We start from the raw sequence: 20,631 nt of genomic DNA on the forward strand, positions 1-20,631 counted from the left end.
GTGCAGGTGTGCAGTGGCCACTACTGTCGATGAACGTCTGGAGTGAGTGGAAGAAAGAAATGTGTGGATGTGCAAAATGGATCAGTACTGTGTGGTTTATTGATTGAGAGACTGTATCGCCCGCGGGAAGATTATTATTACTTCCCCCTTTCTAAAATTATGTCATAATGGTATTGGTATGTCCTCTTTAAATGCATGTGCCCACTGTGTCCGGGTGGCGATGGTGCAGGGTGCTTGGGCCCACTTATTGCTGCTTGCAACTATATTTTCAGTTTTGTTTTTAAGTTATTTTTATTTACTTTCAATGTGTTTATTTTTCCTATAAATCTTATTATATAATTTTAATCTAATAATCGTATAATATTTATTTTATCATAGATACAATTGTGCACCATGGTTACTCTGCATTCACTTATTAGTCTACTAATCCTAATACAGTGTATCTACAGTATCTATGTCTATTATAAACATCTGGAAGTTGAGTCGGGTCAAGTCAACTGGATTTCTTTCTTGTTCAGTAGATACGTTTTACTAATCATCCATGTAGTTTCTTCAGAATGAGTACCGAAACTGAACAAGACAGATGTCCAGTCGACATGACATGACTCAACTTCCAGATAATCTCACCTGGGTGACGGGAATCTTCACACATCTATTATATACATACAGTACTCTACATGCATCGCGGCGCCCTCTAGTGGACTAACTGAGCATTTCCACCCCGAAAACCTTACAATTGTTTTGTTTCTTCTAGAATCGAGTTCAGACCCAGAACTGTACTGCGGGTGGAACCGAACCGAACCGAACCCAACTCATGATATAATATAATATAATATAATATAATATAATATAATATAATATGATATGATATATGATATCCTCCCCCTCTCGCTCTGTGTGTGTGTGTGTGTGTGTGTGTGTGAGAGAGAGAGAGAGTCACGTGACTCAGGACTCGGAACTGCTCCAGTTCTAATCAGTTGAAAATGCGCTGCAGATTACTGAGCTCTTCATCTCTCACAATAATGCGGATAAAACACACTCCTGGCTCACCTAGCCCGAGCGGCTACACACACGGATAGGTGGTCTTAAAAAGGAACTTTGGATTGATTTTATTGATTTTTAGCCCAGTTCTCCGCGATGACACATTTATTGGAGTCCTAGTGGAGGAAAGACAAAGGAGAGAGAGAGAGAGAGGAGGGCTCTGAGAAGCTACCATGGTGTGGGCCTGAAACAAGACAAGAGGTAAAACTGGCGGTTATCACCTCACTGGACTTTATAGAATGTGTGTGTGTGTGTGTGAGAGAGAGGGATGGAGTGTGTGTAAGTGAGTGTTGGTATGTGTGTGTTTGTATGTGTGTGAGTGTGTGTGTGTGAGTGTGTGAGAGAGCAGCAGGACGGGGTGCTGTGGGTCCGAGCGGTTGTGCTCCGGGTTTTATTCGGTAGAGAGCCGGGAGCGGGCTGTTAGCAGCGTTAGCTCTGTCTGTTAGCAGCGTTAGCTCTGTCTGTTAGCAGCGTTAGCTCTGTCTGTTAGCATTGTTAGCATCGCTAGCTGCAGCAGTGTTGTTATTATTCTAGCCGCAGGTTAGCATTAGCCGGTTAAACACTTCTCAAACAACTTGGTTTAAAGGTATTTAAGCTGGAAACGCGATTAAATGAAGTTTATTCAGTAACTCTGTGGTAACTTTATGATTAATTTAAACGGAAGGTTATTTATGACGAGCCTAGCAACTGTTAGCTTTCCTGTTTAACAGAGGTCCTAGTTCAGGAGTCTTCATGATCTCTCTCTCTCTTACTCACACACACACACACACACACACGGTTTATATCTCTATCAAAGGTCATTTTAGTCTTTAGGTTTACTTTATTGTGAATTTTGAGCAGAATTTAAACCTTATGTTGATCAGAAATAAGAAAAGAATCTCTTCTCCTTTCTCTCTCTCTCTCTCTCATTTCTCTCTGTATTCACACACAGACCAGTTTATTAGTTTATTACATTTACATTTAGGCATTTGGCAGATGCTCTTATCCAGATTTTTATCTCATTACACATCTGAGTAGTTGAGGGTTAAGGGCCGCGCTCAAGGGCCCAACAGTGGCAACTTGGTGGTTGTGGGGTTTGAACCTGGGATCTTCCCAACCGTTATCCAATGCCTTAACCACTGAGCTACACCTGGCCCGTTTATTATTATTATTATTATTATTACAGTTTATTAATTGTGGTGGACGGGTAGGACACACCTTGCTGGTGGTAATCACTCTGTACAACTGCTCTGAGCAGAAAAGCATCTCAGCAGGTAGAGCGTCCAGGCTGATGATCAGGAGCCACAGAAAAACCCATCAGGGTCCGGTTGTGTTAGACAAGAGCAGGAACCTGTGTCTACCTTGAAGATCGGATAAGTGTGGAGTGGTCCATGTCTAATCTTCGCCTGCTCAGTATCGGATCGAGGCCTGTTCGGCGATGTAGGTGCTAGGCAGAACGAGGGGCCGGGGTTCATTACCTTTTCTTAGACCAGAAAGGTTCAGGATACAGGAACACCACTGAGACAGAACCGCGTTTACACACGAAACCAGAAGATTTGTTCTGAGAATGTTCAAATGATTGCCAGCTGTAATGTTATCCACCCCCTAAGACACTATAGCCCTATTCAGACGGGATTTAATGTAAACAGGGATGTTTTTGTTTTATACTTTACAGAATCCAGATCAGCCATGTCCATGATTTTCTTCCATTATTTTTTTTTTATTTGCCATCACTTTTCTCATTTTGTCCGAACGTCATATTGGATATGAAACACTTCCTGACTCAGTAAAGTTAAAGTGATGCTTTAGACGTGGCGCGCAGACGTATACTTGGGCTGTGTGATCAAATCTCCACTACACACTTTCTGGAAAAGTGTTTATAGCAGCCGGAAAATACACACCTTGAGAAAAGCAAGGTCCTGTACGCTGATTAAATGACAACTACTACGGGAACAAAGCATTGCTTTATATTCACACACACACACCAAAATCACCACTTTTTTTTCTTTCTGGGAGCTCCTTAAATAGCTAATAACAGACAGGTGATGTCATCGTCCTGCTTTTTACAAAACACAACTGGGTACAGACTTGCTTTTCCTCAGAGGGAAATTATAATACAGACATCCTTCTGAGAAACAAATCCAATCTGAACATGGTTTTAAACACCTCCATGTCTGAGTATAAACGCATGCACACACACACGCTCACAGCTCTGTTTAACACTGCTAAGATTTCAGTTTATGCAAATACACCTTCTGGCAAAAAAAGGGTGACTGTTTGAGAAGAGTCAAATAAGTATATTGCATTAAGCAAAGACAACCAACTAGGTGAGATTGAACCTAAAATGACCGGAACTGGGTTAAGACCTGTTTGAGAGATTAGTAAATCCTGGAAGGTCAGAGCTGAACCCTGAACTTTACAGCAGAAATGTGATCAGAAAAACATCCTGAATGAGTGTGATGGGAGATCATTTAAATACGGTAATTAAATTTAGTAAGGTGAAGTCACATAGTAAAAAAGTAAAATACAAGTCGGAGCTGTGTTTTATATTAGTGTTAATTTTATCAACAAAAATGATGAAGGAAATAAATGTATCGACATTTTATCCTGTGACTTAAGATGAGACGATGACGAGGCAACAAAATCAGCATGCAATATTGTGGACGATAAAAGACGAGACTAGAATGGGTTTAAAAAAATAAAAACTAATTAAACACCTGTCTTTATTTTCGTCAACATCTAATTTCTGTCCCAATCCGCTGTGATACTGTGCTCATTCTTTACGGCATGAGCGGCGGTGTTTGACGGGATTTTACAATCTTAGTCATCTTTAACTTTTCGTCATCGCAGCAGTCTTACTCGGGCCCAAGAGAAGAGACGATATTTCGGCCCATTTTCTTTATATTAAACCAAAGAGAAAAGGTCAATGTGCCGTAATATTGGAGGGGAAACAGGGAGGGAACACAATCGTTGAGAAAAATACCACAAACCTGAAAAGACTCAAGGCACCCTATAATAATCTTAGAGTAGTTTTACAGTCTTTTTGTGGTGATCATATTTTGTTAGATGTGATGTATTTAATTTAATTTCTAGCTAAACCGTTGGCAAAAACATTAAGCTAATAGGTTAGCAAATGATTGTGACCCATAGGAGTTACTCTTACAACAGTCCATATTTTTTTTAAATAAGGATCTAATTTAAGAAAAGTTTCAAAACACTGTATTGTCCATACTGCAAAACTCACAGGGGCGTTTATCACGGCACTAAAGACAAAAATTTAAATTAACACCATAATAGTGAAAGTAAGAGTATTTTCCACACACACACACACACAACGTAATGAGAATTCACAGGATCGGGACTAAACAGCTGTGTGTCCATAAGAAAACTACTTGTTAGTGAAACTCATCAGAAAAAAGGCTTAAGTTTGTTAGGGATCATAAAGACTGGACTTTGGAGTGATGGTGACTTTGGAGTCCAGACTGAGTCTATTTCTGGCGTGCCAGGGTATTAAATATATTAAAATGTTCATATTTTTAGGGGGGAATGGAGAAATTGTGTAAATTCTAAGAATTCTCTTGTATCAGTGACTTTCGTTTTGTTTTTGAAGCACAGTTCACGCTCACGCAGACATCTGAGATCAACTCACCATCTAATCTCACAATCTAGAGGTACTCCATCACATAAACTCTTGCAGAAGTTAAATAACTGTTAGTTTGACTTTAATATCCCCTCAGCGTTGTCCCGGTCGCAGTGGAGCCGGAGTCTGTCCCGGGAACATTGAGTTAGCGCCGGAATAAATGAAGAAGAAGAAGCAAGAGTGGAGTAACAGAGTAGAGTTAATTAACCTGAATAATTATTCATGCTTGGCGAGTTTTACAGGGCCACACACACACACACACACACACTTCCAGGAGACGACACTTTTGCTCTTTGTGTGTGTGTGTGTGTGTGTGTGAGAGAGAGAGAGAGATGTGTTGCGTAAGGCCCTGACGGATGTAGGACTGCGAGGCGTCCGCTCCCGAGAGCAGGACCATCACTACAAACACTGTTTAAAGTCATCCTGGCTCTACTTCCTGTTTAACATGCTCTACTTCCTGTTTAACCGTTTCCTCTACAGCTCTTTGCGGCGATGAAGAAATTACTCAGACGGACGTGCTCATGTAAGCGTTTCAACCCGGACGCTAATCTTGCGTTATTTATCTCGCAGCTCTCAGCATTTTTCTGAGCAGTGAGTGTTTTCTCTCACACATGGGCGTGTCCTGCTGCTCTGATGGAGATGTGCAGCGGTGTAGAATGCACTGTTTTGTTTTCTGATCCATAACTCGAACTTTGCTTTTTCTGATATGTAGAAATCTTGTAATAAATAAAATGTTTAATTATAATCGTCCAGAACAAAAAAAAAAAAAATATATATATATATATATATATATAATGCATTTAAAACCTTTAAAGCCATGTGGTGGCGCTGTTGAGTCTTTGGCGAGGACCCGTGATCCAGACGTCTGTTCCTATGGGAGAAAGTGGGGTGATCGGGCTGAGGCGACTCGCCCGGATTGGATTTGCATGTGTCTGATGTAAGAAGCGAGAGGAACCGCAGGCCGGGTCGTTTGCAAAACAAAACCTTCTCCAACGGAGCTCCGCCCACCTTCTACCACTAAATCAGTAGCACTCACCCGAAACCGAACCTGGAACGCCCTCATTTACTTATCAAAGGGAGAACACGGGAACATGCGCACTCAAGAGTTTTGTGAAAACAGAAAACACAACACACACACGCACACTCGTGTCAAAAAACGCAGATTTCGGTCACTGAAAATGAGAAATGTTAAAATTTTAGAAATCCGTTGCTGTGCCTTAAGACCAACCCCACAACCCCCTAATCATCCACCCACCCCCCGAGTGGGGCAGCGGTAGTGATCTCGCCCTGTCACTCGGGTGTTGTTGCATCCTCCCACCGGAAGCCTATAGAGAGAGCTGATTGGACGAGCTTCCTCGGGGGGAGGTGGGAAGAATGGCACGCAAGCTCTTTCACATCAGTCGTGTCTGTAGCCAATGAGGGTGTCTGTGAGCGGATTACGCTATCCTCTGAGTGTGTTACGCTGCTCCTGATGGTATTTAAGCACTTTGAAAAGATATTCCTGTCAGGCATCGCATGCTTCAGAGGAAACGCATGATAATATTTGCCCTCCCTGGACGGTGGTTGTAACCTTAACGGAGAGAGCCACCTAATAATGGGTAGGAATGGCTAGGACTAAATTAGGGGAGGGCAGCACGGCGGCTTAGTGTTTAGCACGGTCACCTCGCCACCTCCAGGGTCCGGGTTCGATTACCGTCTCTGTGTGCATAGAGTTTGCATGTTCTCCCTGTGCTTGGTGGGTTTCGTCCAGGTACTCCGGTTTCCTCCCACAGTCTAAAGACCTGCAAATTAGGATAACTGCTGTTCTCCAATAGTGAGATTGAGCGAGAGAGTGAGTAAATTAGGGAAGAAAAAAGTGGGAGGGGAAAAAAAAGTCACTGTTTTCATAATGTATGATTTGGAAAAAAAAAAAAAAACACACCCTATTATGCACATGCACCCTGCACATGGCAGCTAGTGTGTGCTTGGTGTGTGTGAGGATTCTGCTTATCACAGCTGCTGATCGTTACTAAGATCCAAACATAACAAAACATAAATTCATTAAAAAAAATTTAAATCTGGTGTAACATCTGGTCTAACATTTCTAACCTTTTCTCTCTGTCTCACACACACACACACACACTCGCACACTCACTCACACACTCACTCAGAGACCTCTCCTGTGAGTCAGTGCTGTGTTTTAAGCGTTACACCTCATTGCCTCATCACCTCGCTCAGCCTGACGCAAGCTCCGGTTAGAGTTTAGGTGAGAGTTGAGGGATTTTCCACACACTGCCCCTTTAAGAAATACACTCTGGGGCGGGACGCGCGGGAGCAAATTGCCGTCTCATTGGCCGAGCTTCTCTCTGAATCTTTGTCAGAAGGCGGAGCTTATGGTCTGGCATAAAATAACATGACCTTATTTAGAGCGAGGCGGACTGAACCATTTTCTCCAGAGGAGGAACCCGAACTGAAGTCCAACCTGCTTACAGAGGTTTAGGAACAGACTGGTGTGTGGGAGAGGAACAGTTTAAGCCTGTCAAGGGGAGTGTGTGCGTGTGCGAGTGTGTGAGAGAATAAGCAGCTTTATGAACTGAGTCACGATGATTGATCTCTCTTGCACAAGCATGTCTCTCTCTCTCTCTCTCTTACTTTCAGATTCAAAGATTTAAGGAGGTGCTTCATTGGCATAACAAACATTTACATTTGTATAGCCAAAGCTGCTCTCTCTCTCTCTCTCTCTCTCTCTCCCCCTCTTCAGCACTGTTGATATGTCCCATCCCCACCCCCTCTCTTACACACACACAAACACACACATACACACCCATGAGGTGTAAGAATGGTCTCTCCCGCTGACGGCTCATCCCCTCCTCGAGTCTGATTTATCTGAACTGCTAGGAAATATCTCACGCTGATGTGTAAAGTGTGTAAGCTTCTGCTCGATAACTGATTGGACTCCAGCAGGGCCGTAACTCCAGCTTGTTCCTGCTGTTTCTTCTCCTTCCGTTTCCAATGTTTCTGTGGTTAGACCATGGCCTCTCAGTCAGGGTAAGCAGGAGCTCAGTGGACTTTTTACTTTCAGACATGTTTGGGCTCAGTGAGTTCCGTCAGTGTGTTCAGGGACGTCTTGGTCCACCACATCCTCCTGAGCTTCTCTCAGGGTTTGGAGGCTGGAGGTGTTTGGTGTTCTCTAGAATAATCTGGAGTGATGAGTGATGTGTTTCAGTCACGTACTGGATTGGGTGTCGGGTTCCAGTACACAGGTCGAGCACTGGAAAAAGAAGCGCATTGTCCTGTAAATTATGTGGTGTCAGTTAGTAGCAGTATTACTACTAATACTCTCCTGCCTACTGCTACTGCTACTCTTTCTCCTCCTCCTACTAATAACACTAATACTACTACTACTACCAATAGTCATTAGTGTTTGAGTAACTTATCTTTCTACTTATTCACACTCGGGGGAGTTTGTCCTCAGTCCTATTCGGATCTGATTAATTTATCACCACTACGCCTGTAACATGTTTATTTTTTTGCGTGATAAAGCTCTCAGTTCCCGACAGCAATAAACCGTTTTGCAGGAGGAGGTATTTCCAGTGAATCTGGTTGTTTGTGTCAGTGTTTTTTTTATTTTTTTATAGCACGGCCTCTGAGGTGTTGAAGAAGCTACGGAATAAAGGGAAGACGAGGGTTTAGCGACCAGACCAAGTGTCCATCTGAGCACCTCGTCTAAATAGCAAACAGGAGTAAAAAAAACACAGACCGGGCCGATCCCTAAAGAATGAAAATCGCAGGAGCTTGTGGACATCACCTGTCCTGACCCTGTGTACAAAGGGTGCCAAAAGTATTGAGACAAAAGTGCAAATTTTAATGACCCTTTTTTTTATGTTTGGTATAAGAGTGACTTGTTATTTTATGCAGTGACGGTGTTCTACAGCAATCAGTATTTAGTATGAAGTCGTTTATTCTTCAGAACCGGCTGCATCCGGCTAGACAGACAGACAGACAGACAGACAGACAGACAGACGTCTGCGGTACTCTGGTGTCACTCGCTCAGTCCATGCTTCGCTTCCTGAAGATAATGTACACAAGACGGTTCTTCACTGTTGTCCTACAGTGTTCTCTTTACACTTTAGGTCTGGAGATGACCCGAGTCACGGCTCCAGAAGATCAACACCGCTGCACCACACCGCGCCGGTGTTTCAGAGCTCGAGCTCAGCAGTGACATCACCTGATTAAGGGAGAAATATAATATAACACATGGCAAATTTTGTCCTAATACTTATGACCTTGCTCTGATATTATGTGAACTCTCCCAAACCTCTGTGTCCATAACACACCCCCTCAGTGCACTTCTTGATTCCTTATATGGTAACACTTCCTGTAGCCCATGGACACAGACCTGGACACACTCAACAGCTTGTGTCCACCAGAGCTCATTTGTCTGACTAGAAAATGCTATCGTCCGTCTGTCCGCCTGTCTCCGGGTCCCTCTGTGACTTTCACTTTTATGTCTTTTGCTCTTTTGATGTACAGGATGTGCGTGACTCAGGGCACCTGGACAAAAGCCTAAATACGCTCTCTCTGCTGATAATAAACAGAGAGCCTCAAACACATTGTGTGTCTGTGTGTGTGTCCGTGTGTGTGTGCGCGCGTCTGTTCCCCCTCTTTCAAATTTTCCTTAAAATTCAAATGATATATACACGATATATATAAAACATTTTTATATTTTTTTAAAGGGCTCAGTCTGACGTACGTGTGTGTGTGTGTGTGTAGTAATACTTAAGATAAGCAGTAAACAGCTAGTGGTGTTTTTCTCACACACACACATTGAGCTAGCTGCTTCATTCAGGTCTGTGTTTCTAATAAACATGGATACACTCGATAATGAGCGCAGGGGCAATCAGGGCAGAGTCCAGTGAGAAGCATCTCGTTATAGTGCTGTAATGTTTACACACACACACACACACACGGTTATTGCAGTTTTGTGTACTCGGGGTGTGTAGTCACAGTTGGTGATTAGTAACAGGAATAAGTAACAGTAATCATCATCATCTGGACACGGCTCGCTCAGTCGCTCGCTCTCGGTTCAGCAGCTGATTTCGATCCTGAGCTGAAACGTTAGACGTCCTGCTGGGACTCAGACGTGACTGAGAGCCTGTCAGGTCTGATTCTCTGAGTCGTTTGTGTGTCTGATGTGGGTCATAAATCAGACGTGTGTCTACAGTAAGCAGGTGAAGCAGAGCTGTAAGTCTTAAAGGGATGATGTTGCAGCGATAATCTTAATCTCCTCTCACACAATGACCTGTGACCTGTGACCTTTACCCTGATTTAGATTATATTATATTAGATAAGACCTGTTGATGTGAGTACACTAGGCCTGAGCTCTGACCCTAAACTGCTCAAAAACAGCGAGAGAGATGATTTAACCCACTGAGTGACAGCTGGGTTTGGGCTGAACACTGATAGCCCCGCCCCCTTACCTGCACACCTGCCATTCGGCTTCTGTGTGGAAACAATTTCATGTTGAGTGTGTGTGTGTTCTCAGTTGTGCTGATTCACTCCTCCTCTCCTCACACCTCACCTCTGAGGGGCGTGTGTGTTTACGTTCTTGTGTGTAAAAATTGTCGCGTAGTGGGTAGGTGTGTGTGTTTGGGTTAGCATGTACTGCGTATGAGGTCACATGACTCTGCCCCGCCCAGTCTGCGGCATCAGAGTAACATGGAGGAGAGCACCCGGATCAGAGAAACCAGCTCGAATAGTGAGGCAGAGTTGCAGTACAAACACCAAATAATTTTCCATTAATCAGAATCGGGGTAAAATTAATCACGACCAGCATTAGTACGTGTCAGTGACGGTTAAAGGGTAGAAACAGTTAAAAGGTTAAAGCTAAAAATAATCTGCTGATCTTTAATGTAATTGGTGATGTTATTATTATTTGAGGTTGAAGCCCACGTCCATGTCTGTGTGTCTCTCTGTACAGCAGAACTCTCTGTCTAACTTATTAATACAAAGAAATCCCATTCTGTAAGGTTGAGTATCTAACGCCTTGTTTACACTAAGTTGTCCTTCTTTGGTGCTCAGACAAATACACTCCCTGTTCGGTAATCGGAGAGTGAATCACAGATGAGAAATGGAAAAAGTAGATAAAAGGATAAAGATGAAGTTTTGTCTTAAATCGATTCCAGCGTGTTAAAATGCACAGGACTATGGCGGCTTGTACGGGCGTTACGGTTGTTTTTGTGTCTTCCGCATACTGCGTGTATTTGTTAAACCACAACATTGATTGGCTCTGGTGAGTGACTCATATAGCCACGCCCTGCTTGAGAGAAAATGCACTATATTTGTATAAAGTGCTGAATGCTGTGACGTAGCCTAGCAGAAAAACTGCTCATAACTTTCTTTAAACTCAACATTAAGATTTTATTTAGAGCACAAGTTTAACTTCAGGCAAATGCCTAACTACTGTTAAAGTTTCATTAAATTCTGGACAGACAGACAGACAGAGATTCGGGTCCTCCGTTGTATAAAACAAAAAATATCAGTGAAAAAGCGAGTTCTGATCAATGTAGAGAAGATACTGATTACAGGAGACGGTGTACAAGAGAAATATTATTAAGCGTAGTGAGATGTTTCTACAGCAGCAAGTTCGTGTGTCTCTCCCTGCTCTTACACGCCTGTTTAAACCTGAGCTGAGGTTTTTTTTTTTTTTTTTTGGTAAAGCTGCTTTTCCCCCTCTTCTTCACGCTGAGTGACGCTCTCTCTCTCTTCCTCTCTCTCTTTCTCTCTCTCTCTGTTGTTAGCAACATGAGCCGTGAAGACCGGAATGTGCTCCGTATGAAAGAAAGAGAAAGGAGAAATCAAGAAGTCCAGCAGGGAGGAGAGGCCTTCCCGGCCAGCTCGCCCCTCTTTCCCGAACCTTATAAAGTGGTGAGTGTGTTTCCCTTCTTCTTCTCTTCACCTCTTTACGTTTTTACTCTCATAGCGAGACCACTCCAGTCCATGATGTCCGTATTATTAGGAGTGTTTGATCTCAGCCCGAGAACGCTGGTGTTTCTGACCTACATATCAGCTGAGAAGCCCCGAGCGCTGGAGCTCTGCACTCAGATCACCTTTCAGCACTTCTCCAACAGATGAAGACCTCCTTTTCATTTTCCTGTTAAGACTCAAGCATGCTTAACTCTGAAATCATCACTTCAAACTCAACACTTTTTTTTTCCAGACCGAAGATCTTTTAGTGTCTCAGGTGTGAGAAGAGAAGAAGAGGTGGAGGAACAATGCGAGTTCTTTTATAGATCTGATGTCCACATGGAAAACACGTTGAGTTTATTCACCGTTAATCTGTTGTTTGGCGCAGGAGAGGAGAAAAATATGCAGTATCAGCATAAAACGTGTTGCAGTTCTTGTATCGACTCCATACGCAATCCATTTTAACGAATCATTAGGAATACAGACCTGTAGTCCCTGACTTACAAACATTTGTGTTACAAATTTTCACAGTTACGAACAGACCGCAGTTTTATGAACATTTATAGATGCAAACAAATCGCAAAAGTAGCTCACGTGTGTTGTACAAAAAATACACTGCAGTGCACCAGATACTGATATTTATAATTATATACAATATTTACAGTGTGTAAGTGAATGTATAAAGTGTCTAAAGTCTGGTATATTGTGTGTGTGTGTGTGTGTGTGCGTGCGCGTGTGCGGGGGAAATGATCCCAGAAGCACAATGATAGAAAATGTCTGTCCTGTAAGGCTGTCCTGATTGTTGTTGTTGTCCTGATGGTGAAAACATGACAAAACGGACTTCACAGTCCAATACAGTGGAAAACAGCTCTGAGACAACGTGGTCTGAATATTACTCTTTTTCTCTCTCTCTCTCTCTCTCTCTCTCTCTCTCTCTCTCTCTGTCTGTCTGTCTGTCTGCGTCTTGGTGACCTCGCTAATATGTACAGTAAAGCGATAACACCCCCCCCCCCACCATGAAGTGTGTTATTCTGGTATAATGGCACAGTCTGCAGTGTTTTATTCTACACACACTGCAGTGATTACTGACTGTTAGACTGTTCATTAGCCAACGACACGCTACACAGTGTAACAGCTTATAGTGTCAATCAGCGCCGCACTAATCACATTAAAGTCCCAGACGCAGTGCGCGCCTGACTGATCTGTGATTCTTTTGATCAGACCGTGTGGGTCTGGTTTTGTCTGATTAGTTCCTGTTCTCACTAGTGAGTGTAAGCATCAGCAGGTCTAAACTCCACAAAGCCATAAAAACGTTAATTAAACACCTGCTTCACTCAAACACAGTTTGTTAAATTTTTTTTTTGGTAGTCGTGTTAGAGTTTTTCCCCATCCACAGATTTATAATCAGATCTTCTGCGAATGAGTGAACCTCCACAGAAAGAGTGAGATTAGCCTTGAAGTGTTTGATCTTCATCACCTGACCAGTGGAACCGAATAAGGGCGTAATGCAGGAGATGACGTGTAACGCGTTCTCTCATCAATGACAGTAACGCTGGTGCTTTCCACACACTCCTCACACTGAGGAATAGAATCCCCCTTCATTACTTACTGGCTTATCAGGTATTTATCAGTGTTTAGGTGCCAGAAGAAGAGCTGTGACCCTCTCCTGAACTGGAGCTCTGTTTTAATCATAAGACACCGTCTGATCTTTAGATGAGTCAGAATCACAGACTGATAAGCGAAACCTGCTGAACGTAATGAGCGTCTCGACTCGGTGCTCGCTGTTCAGCTGCCCTTTCTTCGCTCTGGAGGAATAAACTTTCCTGGATAAAACCCTGATCTAACCCACTTCCATACTGTGCACAGAGATGTTCAAAAAGCTGAATATAACGGGTTCATGTTTACACGGGCGCTTGGTGAGATGTGTTAGATCATGGCTAGGTTCAATCCCTAAGGGTTAAAGAAAGAGGCAGATTGCTCCATCTCTGAATATCAGATTTAACATCAGCAATAAGAGAGGAAAAGTTGGCATGAGAAAGGTCAGATAGAGAACGAGTCACTGTAATACCAAGATATTTAAAGCCTGAACAATTTAATTTGAAAGGCAGGTTTAGATGCTGAAGTTGTAAAGCACTATTGTTAACCGGGTAGTGTTCACTCTTACGCAAATTTAGTTTATACCCAGAGAAAGTAAAAAATTATCCAAAATGGTTAAAATAACAGGAATAGAGGCTGCAGGATCAGTCACATATAACAACAAGTCATCGGCATATAGGTATAATTTATGTTCCAACCCATTACGAATAATACCTTTAAAAGCAAGAGAAGAAATCCCTAAGGTTTAACCCAAAATGTTTACTCTCTGGTTTAAACTGAGGCAGTAAAATAAATCATTAATTAAAAAAAGAACAAATTGTTCTTCTTTAATTTTGAAGGACAACACGTGGAGACAAAAAGCCTGAAACTGAAGCAGGTATATGCACAGAATAAGTCAAATTATTGACATAAACTAGAGCGACAGGGTGGAGCGTTAAAATCAGGCCAGCATGCTGCAGCAGTGATCAGGTCAAAAACGAACCCAGAGGCACAAGATCTACAGAATCTCTAGAAAAACAGCCAGGAGTGGTTTTAACAGAAAGGTCACAGAGGAAACCACGGCTCTCCAAAAATAAAGCTGCACGTCTGAAGTTGATAAAAGACCACCGACATTTTGTTTTCTGTTAAAAGGAGACTTTTCGAAAAACTTCAACATTGTTAGACTTGACAGGAAAAAGAAAAAAAAACAGCTCTCACACCACACACACACACACACACACACACACACACGCGCAAAGGCCTGAACCCCAGGGGTAAAGTCGGCTCAGTGAGAAGAACCAGCGGTGTGTTAAAGCATCAGCGAGTTTTTTTTTTTGTGTGTGTGTGTGTAAGTTTTAGGTCTGGACCTCTCAGCTCAGGTGATGCGCTTATACACGCACACATGCGCGCGCCATGAAGACGGCAGTAGTTCTTTAACTCTGTGTACAGGTCCGGCCTTCCTCCTCAGTTTTAGTGACCAACACTATTAGTCTCAGACTAAACCGTACTGCGTGCTGTTCTGTACATTCTGTCAGTACGGTACTACAGGAACCAGGGCTGCTTTCCCTGTAACAGCATGCTTAATTCTCTCACTCTTTAATAAACTGTATAATATAACTTGCTGTTGGTCCAATCAGCTGCACTGGATCTATAGCCATGCGGTGTCACAGTGTGTGTTAGCAGCGTACTGATTGCTGATAAACAGAATTTCTAATCTTTAAGCATCTGTAGGCCGCAACTGTTTTTTTTTTCCTTTTCACATTATGTAAACCATATTCCCCAAAAACATCTTAAGTTTCTTTCTCTTCTCTTTCCTCAGTCTAGCAAGGAAGATAAACTCTCAAGTCGCATCCAGAGCATGCTAGGAAACTACGACGAAATGAAGGAAACAATCGGTGAGCAACCAATGTCAAAACTCCTGGCCAAAGGGTCGAGCGCTTCCTCCTCAGAGGAAAAGTCCGTGTACGCCGAGCAGCGGGGCGGGGCCAGCCAGAATCAGAGCAACAAATGGACTCCTGTCGGTTCGACCTCCGGGACCTCTTCCTCATCTTTATCCAAGTCCCAGAACCGCTCCGGTTCGTCCAATCAGAGCAGCCACGGCACTAGCCAGCGCAGCGGCGCTAACAGCCAGCGGCACGACCGCGAATTCAGTAGCAAGAAATCGAGCAAGCATGAGCACAAGGGCTCCACGAACTCGAGCGGACACTCGCGCTCACAAGCGGCCGAGCAGCACGGCAAGGAGCGCTACCACTCCAAATCGCCCAGAGACCGCGAGGCCAACTGGGACTCGCCGTCCAGAGTGCACTCCTCATCCTCCTCTTCGTCATCAACCGCCTTCCCCAGTGGACAGCACTCAGGCCAGGCTTTTCCTCCGTCTCTCATGTCTAAACCGGGCTCCATGCTGCAGAAGCCCACTGCCTACGTCAGGCCCATGGACGGCCAGGAGACGGCCGAGCCCAAGACCTCCTCGTCCTCCTCGTCTTCCTCCACTGAGTCGTATGGAGGCCAGTCACACGGCAGCGGCGTCGCAGAGATGAAGGCCAATGGCAAAGCGTCGCTCGCCAAGCTGAAGATCCCGGCCCCGGTCGAGGTGAGATCACAACATTTATCCCCTGTAGGGACGTTCATATAAATCGCAGCACGTGACAAACGTAACGACTGTATCACGATCACGTGATTGTGACGAACACGTCATGTGACGATTATCCACACAGTATGTGACAATTATTAAAAATTATTCATAGTAAGTGCTACAAAGTTTAGCGGCAGCTTCTCTCTCTCTGTGTGAGGAATCCTGTCCTGAGTTCAGGGGACGAGTTCTGTTCTGGTCTTAGTTTTAAAGTAAGGACATCAAATTAAGTATAATTCATCCTGCCTATGGATCAGCCTTTAGGGCCGAGCTGTCTAGATCCTGTGCTGTAACACCTTGTCTATATTGTGATTAAATTATATCATCAAATCGCCCAGCTCAGACGGTACAGAACATATAGTGTCATGAACAGCGCACGGTTTCATCACCACTGGTGAAATCTGTCGAGGTTAGAACATGAGACTTAAAAATCTAAATAGAGAAAATAATTTTTTGGAAAGTGCAGTTTAATCCTGATGCCATTCCTGAGTCTTTATTGCTATGGATGTCTTTGATGTTTGTTTTGTTCTGTGAGCTCTGTGATGCCAATCAGCTTTATTTACTCTGGCAGGGAGCTCTGACAGGAGATGTGAGCTGCGTGGATGAGATTTTAAAGGTGTAGTATAAGTGATCTATATACCACATAATGTGTATTATTTCTCTTTACATTAGATCATTTTGTATAAATCATTCTCTGTCACCCCCCCAAAACAGGAAATGACCCAGTCGTGGCCTCCTCCGCTCACAGCCATCCACACTCCCTGCAAGACTGAGCCTTCAAAGTTTCCTTTCCCGACCAAGGTCAGACATTAACGCTTAAACTCCTAAACTATACCTGGACTTTAACTGGGGTTTTACTTACTCACAATCACCACATCTCCCATATCACTCCCATATCACTCCCATATCACCTTTATACTGCCCACCTCTATTTTACCTCTTTACCCTCCCTACATCACCTCTATACCTCTACACTTTCTTTATAGCTCATCTGTTCCTCGTCTGTTCTCCGTCTGTGCCAATCCCCAGTGTAGCAGGTTATTTTAAAAGCTTGGCGTTACAGTTCTGAGGAAGTGAGTCACTGTGCAGTCGACTTGTGTGATCAGACAGACAGCGTGTAATGGATGTTAACTCATGTCTCTGATGACGTGGAAGAGCTGGCAGGAGTTGTTTATAATTTAATAATGTGTTTATCGAACACGTCTGTTATCGCTGCATTTCCTGAGTCTCGACAGCTTTGTGTTTGTGTTGCAGGATGCCCAGCACCCAGGCTTTGGAGGAATCAGTAAGTGTTTTAGATACAGATATGCTGATGTGGTGCTGTCACTGTGTAATTATTTAAATTAAGCCTTTTGTACAGAGTGTTTATGTTCATTCCTGTAGTGTCACATCTAAAATACTTATCTAATTAAACATTTATTATCGTTGCACCATCAGTGTCAGTAACGTCTCCTCGTTCCTCACAGAAAAAAGCATCTCAGGAAAAGGCTCGTCCGCCACGCAGCAGGCCAAGGCATGCGATGAGTCCAAGTGAGTCCCGGCTTCAGTTTAAACAGTTTTACTGCATTTTAAAAAGAAACGGTTTGAATGTAAAACGTCTCCCGTGACTGTGATTGTGTTCCAGCATGCTTCATGACGATCTCAAGCTCAGTAGCAGTGAAGACAGCGATGCAGAGCAGGAGTCTGCTAAAAGAAACACCTCAACAAGGTACGAATCAAGACGAACCCGAAAACACCCCAAAGTCGAGGTTTTGCTGAAAGTGGCTGAGAATGCTGGTGTTTATAGTCCCAGGGCGGTCCAGAGGTCGCGCTGTCTGTGACGTGTTGAACCAGAATTTAACCCTTATGGTCTGCTCGCGGTTTGGGTCGTTGTCACTACGTAATGAAATAACGACAAGTTATAGGGACGGATCTAATCAAAACTCTGGACGGTGTGGTTGCAGTGAGAGTGTGATTCAGCTCTGAGTCACTGCATGCTGTGTGATTTCAGTGATGCTCAGACCCAGAGCACAGAAACATGAAACTTCTAAACTTAGATTTATGTAAATTATATTTATTACAAAAGCAAACATAAAAACACTTCTTACAAAAGCTTTTAAATACATTTTTTAAATGAATCAAAACCCTCAACTCCAACAATCAGAACTTGACAGACGAACTCAAAGGGAAAAAGAGAACGGTTTGTGTGTGTGTGTGTGTGTGTGTGTGTATACGATGTATATGTATGTACAATATGCTAACACCTTTGTGTTTGTGTTTATTAATATCAGTAATAATATCAGTGAAGTGGCTGAGAGAGAGGACTCCAGTAGCCACAGTGGTTCTGAGAGCAGCTCCGGTTCTGAAAGTGAAAGTGAGAGCAGCTCGACAGACAGTGAGGCCAACGAGCCGCCCCGCGCCGCCTCACCTGAGGTACCCACACACCTTTACACACACACACACACACACACACACACACACACACACACCAGCTGCGTGATCCACCCAGACGAGATGGTTTAGACCCGCAGTAGAGAGTATTTTTTGGCTCCTGAACAGCACATGAGGAAATCAATATGCTGCTATTATTATTATTATTATTATTATTAGATGTATGAATAGTAAATGTAAAAGTATAATTGTAGATAGAATACAGGGGTGTGTGTAAGTGTTTAGGACTATAATACTGACCTCTTCTTCTAGTGAAACTAGTGTTTGAGTGTTTCAAAACTGTGACGGTCTGTTTGATCTGATCTGTTGGTGTGTGTTCCAGCGCGAGCAGCCCCCGGATAACAAGTGGCAGCTGGACAACTGGCTGTCCAAGATGGAGGACCGAGAGAGCACTGCTCCTCGCGGGTACAGCGGCAGCCAGGGGCCCAAAGACTCCGCCCCCGCACCGGGACGGGACCAGCGCGCCACGCAGAAGGGCTCGGAGAGGAGTGCGGGGCGACAGAAGTCTCCGGCGCAGAGCAGTGAGGGGGGGACCGGCGCCAGCCAGAGGCGCACCATGGGCAAAAAGCAGCCCAAAAAGTCGGAGAAGACGCCTGTGGCAGAGGAGCCCAAGGGCAGCCTGAAGGTGGAGAGCGAGCCTCGGGCCGAGACGCCTCAGCCCCGCGTGAGGGCGCCTAACAAGGGTCCACGCAAACCCGCCGCCAAGAAGGAGCCCAAGAAAGAAGTGCGGCCGCCTCCAGAAAAACGCAAATCCAAGCCTCAGGGCAAGCAGAAGTCGCGGGAGTTTGTGGAAACTGAGCCATCGTCGTCCTCTGACTCGGACGAGGAGGAAGAGGAGAGTGCGCCATCTTCTTCACACACCCCAAAATACGCCGCCCATGTTTTCTCCCCCATGGAAGAGAAAGACCTCCTTTCACCGCTGAGCGAACCGGACGAGAAACCGCCCGTACTCAGGCAGCTGCTCGTCTCCATAGACCTCACCCTGCTGAGCCGAGTGCCGGGCCGCGGGTACAAAGACGTGGAGGTGAAGGTGGAGCGCGAGTCGGCTAGCGACGCCAAGGAGTTCCAGAAACAGCCGGGGGAAAGTAAACCCAATAAAGGCAAGAGGAAACACAAGGTGAGTGCGTTTAGTGTCCCGACCTGGAAGCGTCTCGAACGGCCTCGGTGCCTTGTCCTCGCTGTGTGTGTGTGTTTCGTGAATAAACATCTAACAAACATAAAGGATGTAACAATGAATAGATGGCAGAGTCTGTTAGACCTACAATATCATCAGAAGACTGAGATATTTGAGCTGAGGTGATGAGATTAACCCTGAGTTCTTCTGTCTGTAGAACGATGAGAGCCTCAAACCAGACAACAAGAAGTCCAGGACGGAGGAGAAGCCATCACATAAACCCAATAAAGAGTAAGTGTTAACACTCACCACACTTCTGTCACCATAAAAAAAAGGATTAAAATCTTAATAAACCTTGATTGTTCTTAATTATAAGTACACGTATGAACTGTACACAAGCTGTAAACTAACGGCATGTGGATTAGCGCTCATGTAGCCTTCAGCAGTCTGTTCTTTTGTATATGATGTCATAGGTTTAGATTTAAGACACAGTGCTCCACGGCTGATGGGAAAGAGAGAGCAGGACATGTAAAGTACATAGGTGTGTGTGTGTGTGTGTGTTTGACTGAGAGGAGTTTGTGCAGCACAGGGGACAGGCATCAGGGTGTTGAGGGATTGTTTTCGGTCTGTAGACTCACATTCCCGTGTGCTGGATGATAACGTCTCAATCCCGGTACCTGTTGCAGGTCGTCGAAGCGCGTGGTGGATAAGGAGAAAGAGCCGGTCCCGTCTCCGTCCCTGAGCCTCCAGCGCACGCCCAAGTCGGAACAGCCGGGGCGCAAACGCACGGTCAGTCAGTCGTCCAGCTCTGTGCCTGTCAGCGGCAAGGACACGCCCAAGAGCAGCTCCAACTCCAAACACCGCAAGGGCGAGGAAAAGCTGGGCCGCGGCAACAGGGACGCCAAGGTGTGTGTGAGTGTGTGTGCGTGCGCGTTTGTTTAGTTTGATCCTTCTCCTAGATAAAGTTCATTAAGATAAAAAGATGAGTTTTTTTTTAGTTTGTCTTTTAAACACTTTGCTTTTGTTCTGTTCTGTAAGTCCGAGTCTGCAGACGTCTGATTCTCACGATAATGTAACAGAAAAACTGCAGAAAAACAACACATGGCTTGTAATTTTTGTTAATGTATTTATTAGGTTTTATTTATAGATGTCTAACCAGAGACCGCTGTGGTGTGGGGAATTAAAATACAGTTCGAATTTTATAACAAAATAATAAAATAATTCAGAATTATTTAGCAAATGTATAAACTGAAACACACAGTGACACTTTATTTGCGT

General features: G+C 44.1%; 1 protein-coding gene across 2 annotated transcripts in view; it reads left to right on the forward strand.

The window, feature by feature from the left end:
• Positions 1–959: 959 nt before the first annotated feature.
• The window catches only part of aff4 (AF4/FMR2 family, member 4), a 29,483-nt gene continuing 9,811 nt past the window's right edge, over positions 960–20,631 (forward strand). Inside the window, exons 1-12 of one of the 2 annotated variants that reach the window (XM_053490820.1) lie at positions 960–1,242; positions 11,440–11,566; positions 15,000–15,770; positions 16,381–16,425; positions 16,524–16,610; positions 17,064–17,094; positions 17,276–17,339; positions 17,434–17,517; positions 18,080–18,221; positions 18,562–19,356; positions 19,571–19,644; positions 20,040–20,259. In XM_053490820.1, the coding sequence (XP_053346795.1) occupies positions 11,444–11,566; positions 15,000–15,770; positions 16,381–16,425; positions 16,524–16,610; positions 17,064–17,094; positions 17,276–17,339; positions 17,434–17,517; positions 18,080–18,221; positions 18,562–19,356; positions 19,571–19,644; positions 20,040–20,259 (2,436 nt within the window). In that variant the 5' untranslated portion in view covers positions 960–1,242; positions 11,440–11,443. Of the gene's footprint in view, positions 1,243–7,550; positions 7,688–11,439; positions 11,567–14,999; positions 15,771–16,380; positions 16,426–16,523; positions 16,611–17,063; positions 17,095–17,275; positions 17,340–17,433; positions 17,518–18,079; positions 18,222–18,561; positions 19,357–19,570; positions 19,645–20,039; positions 20,260–20,631 lie in introns of those variants that run through there. The other variant, XM_053490819.1, reaches the window with a different exon arrangement.

Source organism: Clarias gariepinus, unplaced genomic scaffold (genome assembly GCF_024256425.1).
Source record: "Clarias gariepinus isolate MV-2021 ecotype Netherlands unplaced genomic scaffold, CGAR_prim_01v2 scaffold_33, whole genome shotgun sequence".
In the NCBI taxonomy this organism is placed as follows: Eukaryota; Metazoa; Chordata; class Actinopteri; order Siluriformes; family Clariidae; genus Clarias; species Clarias gariepinus.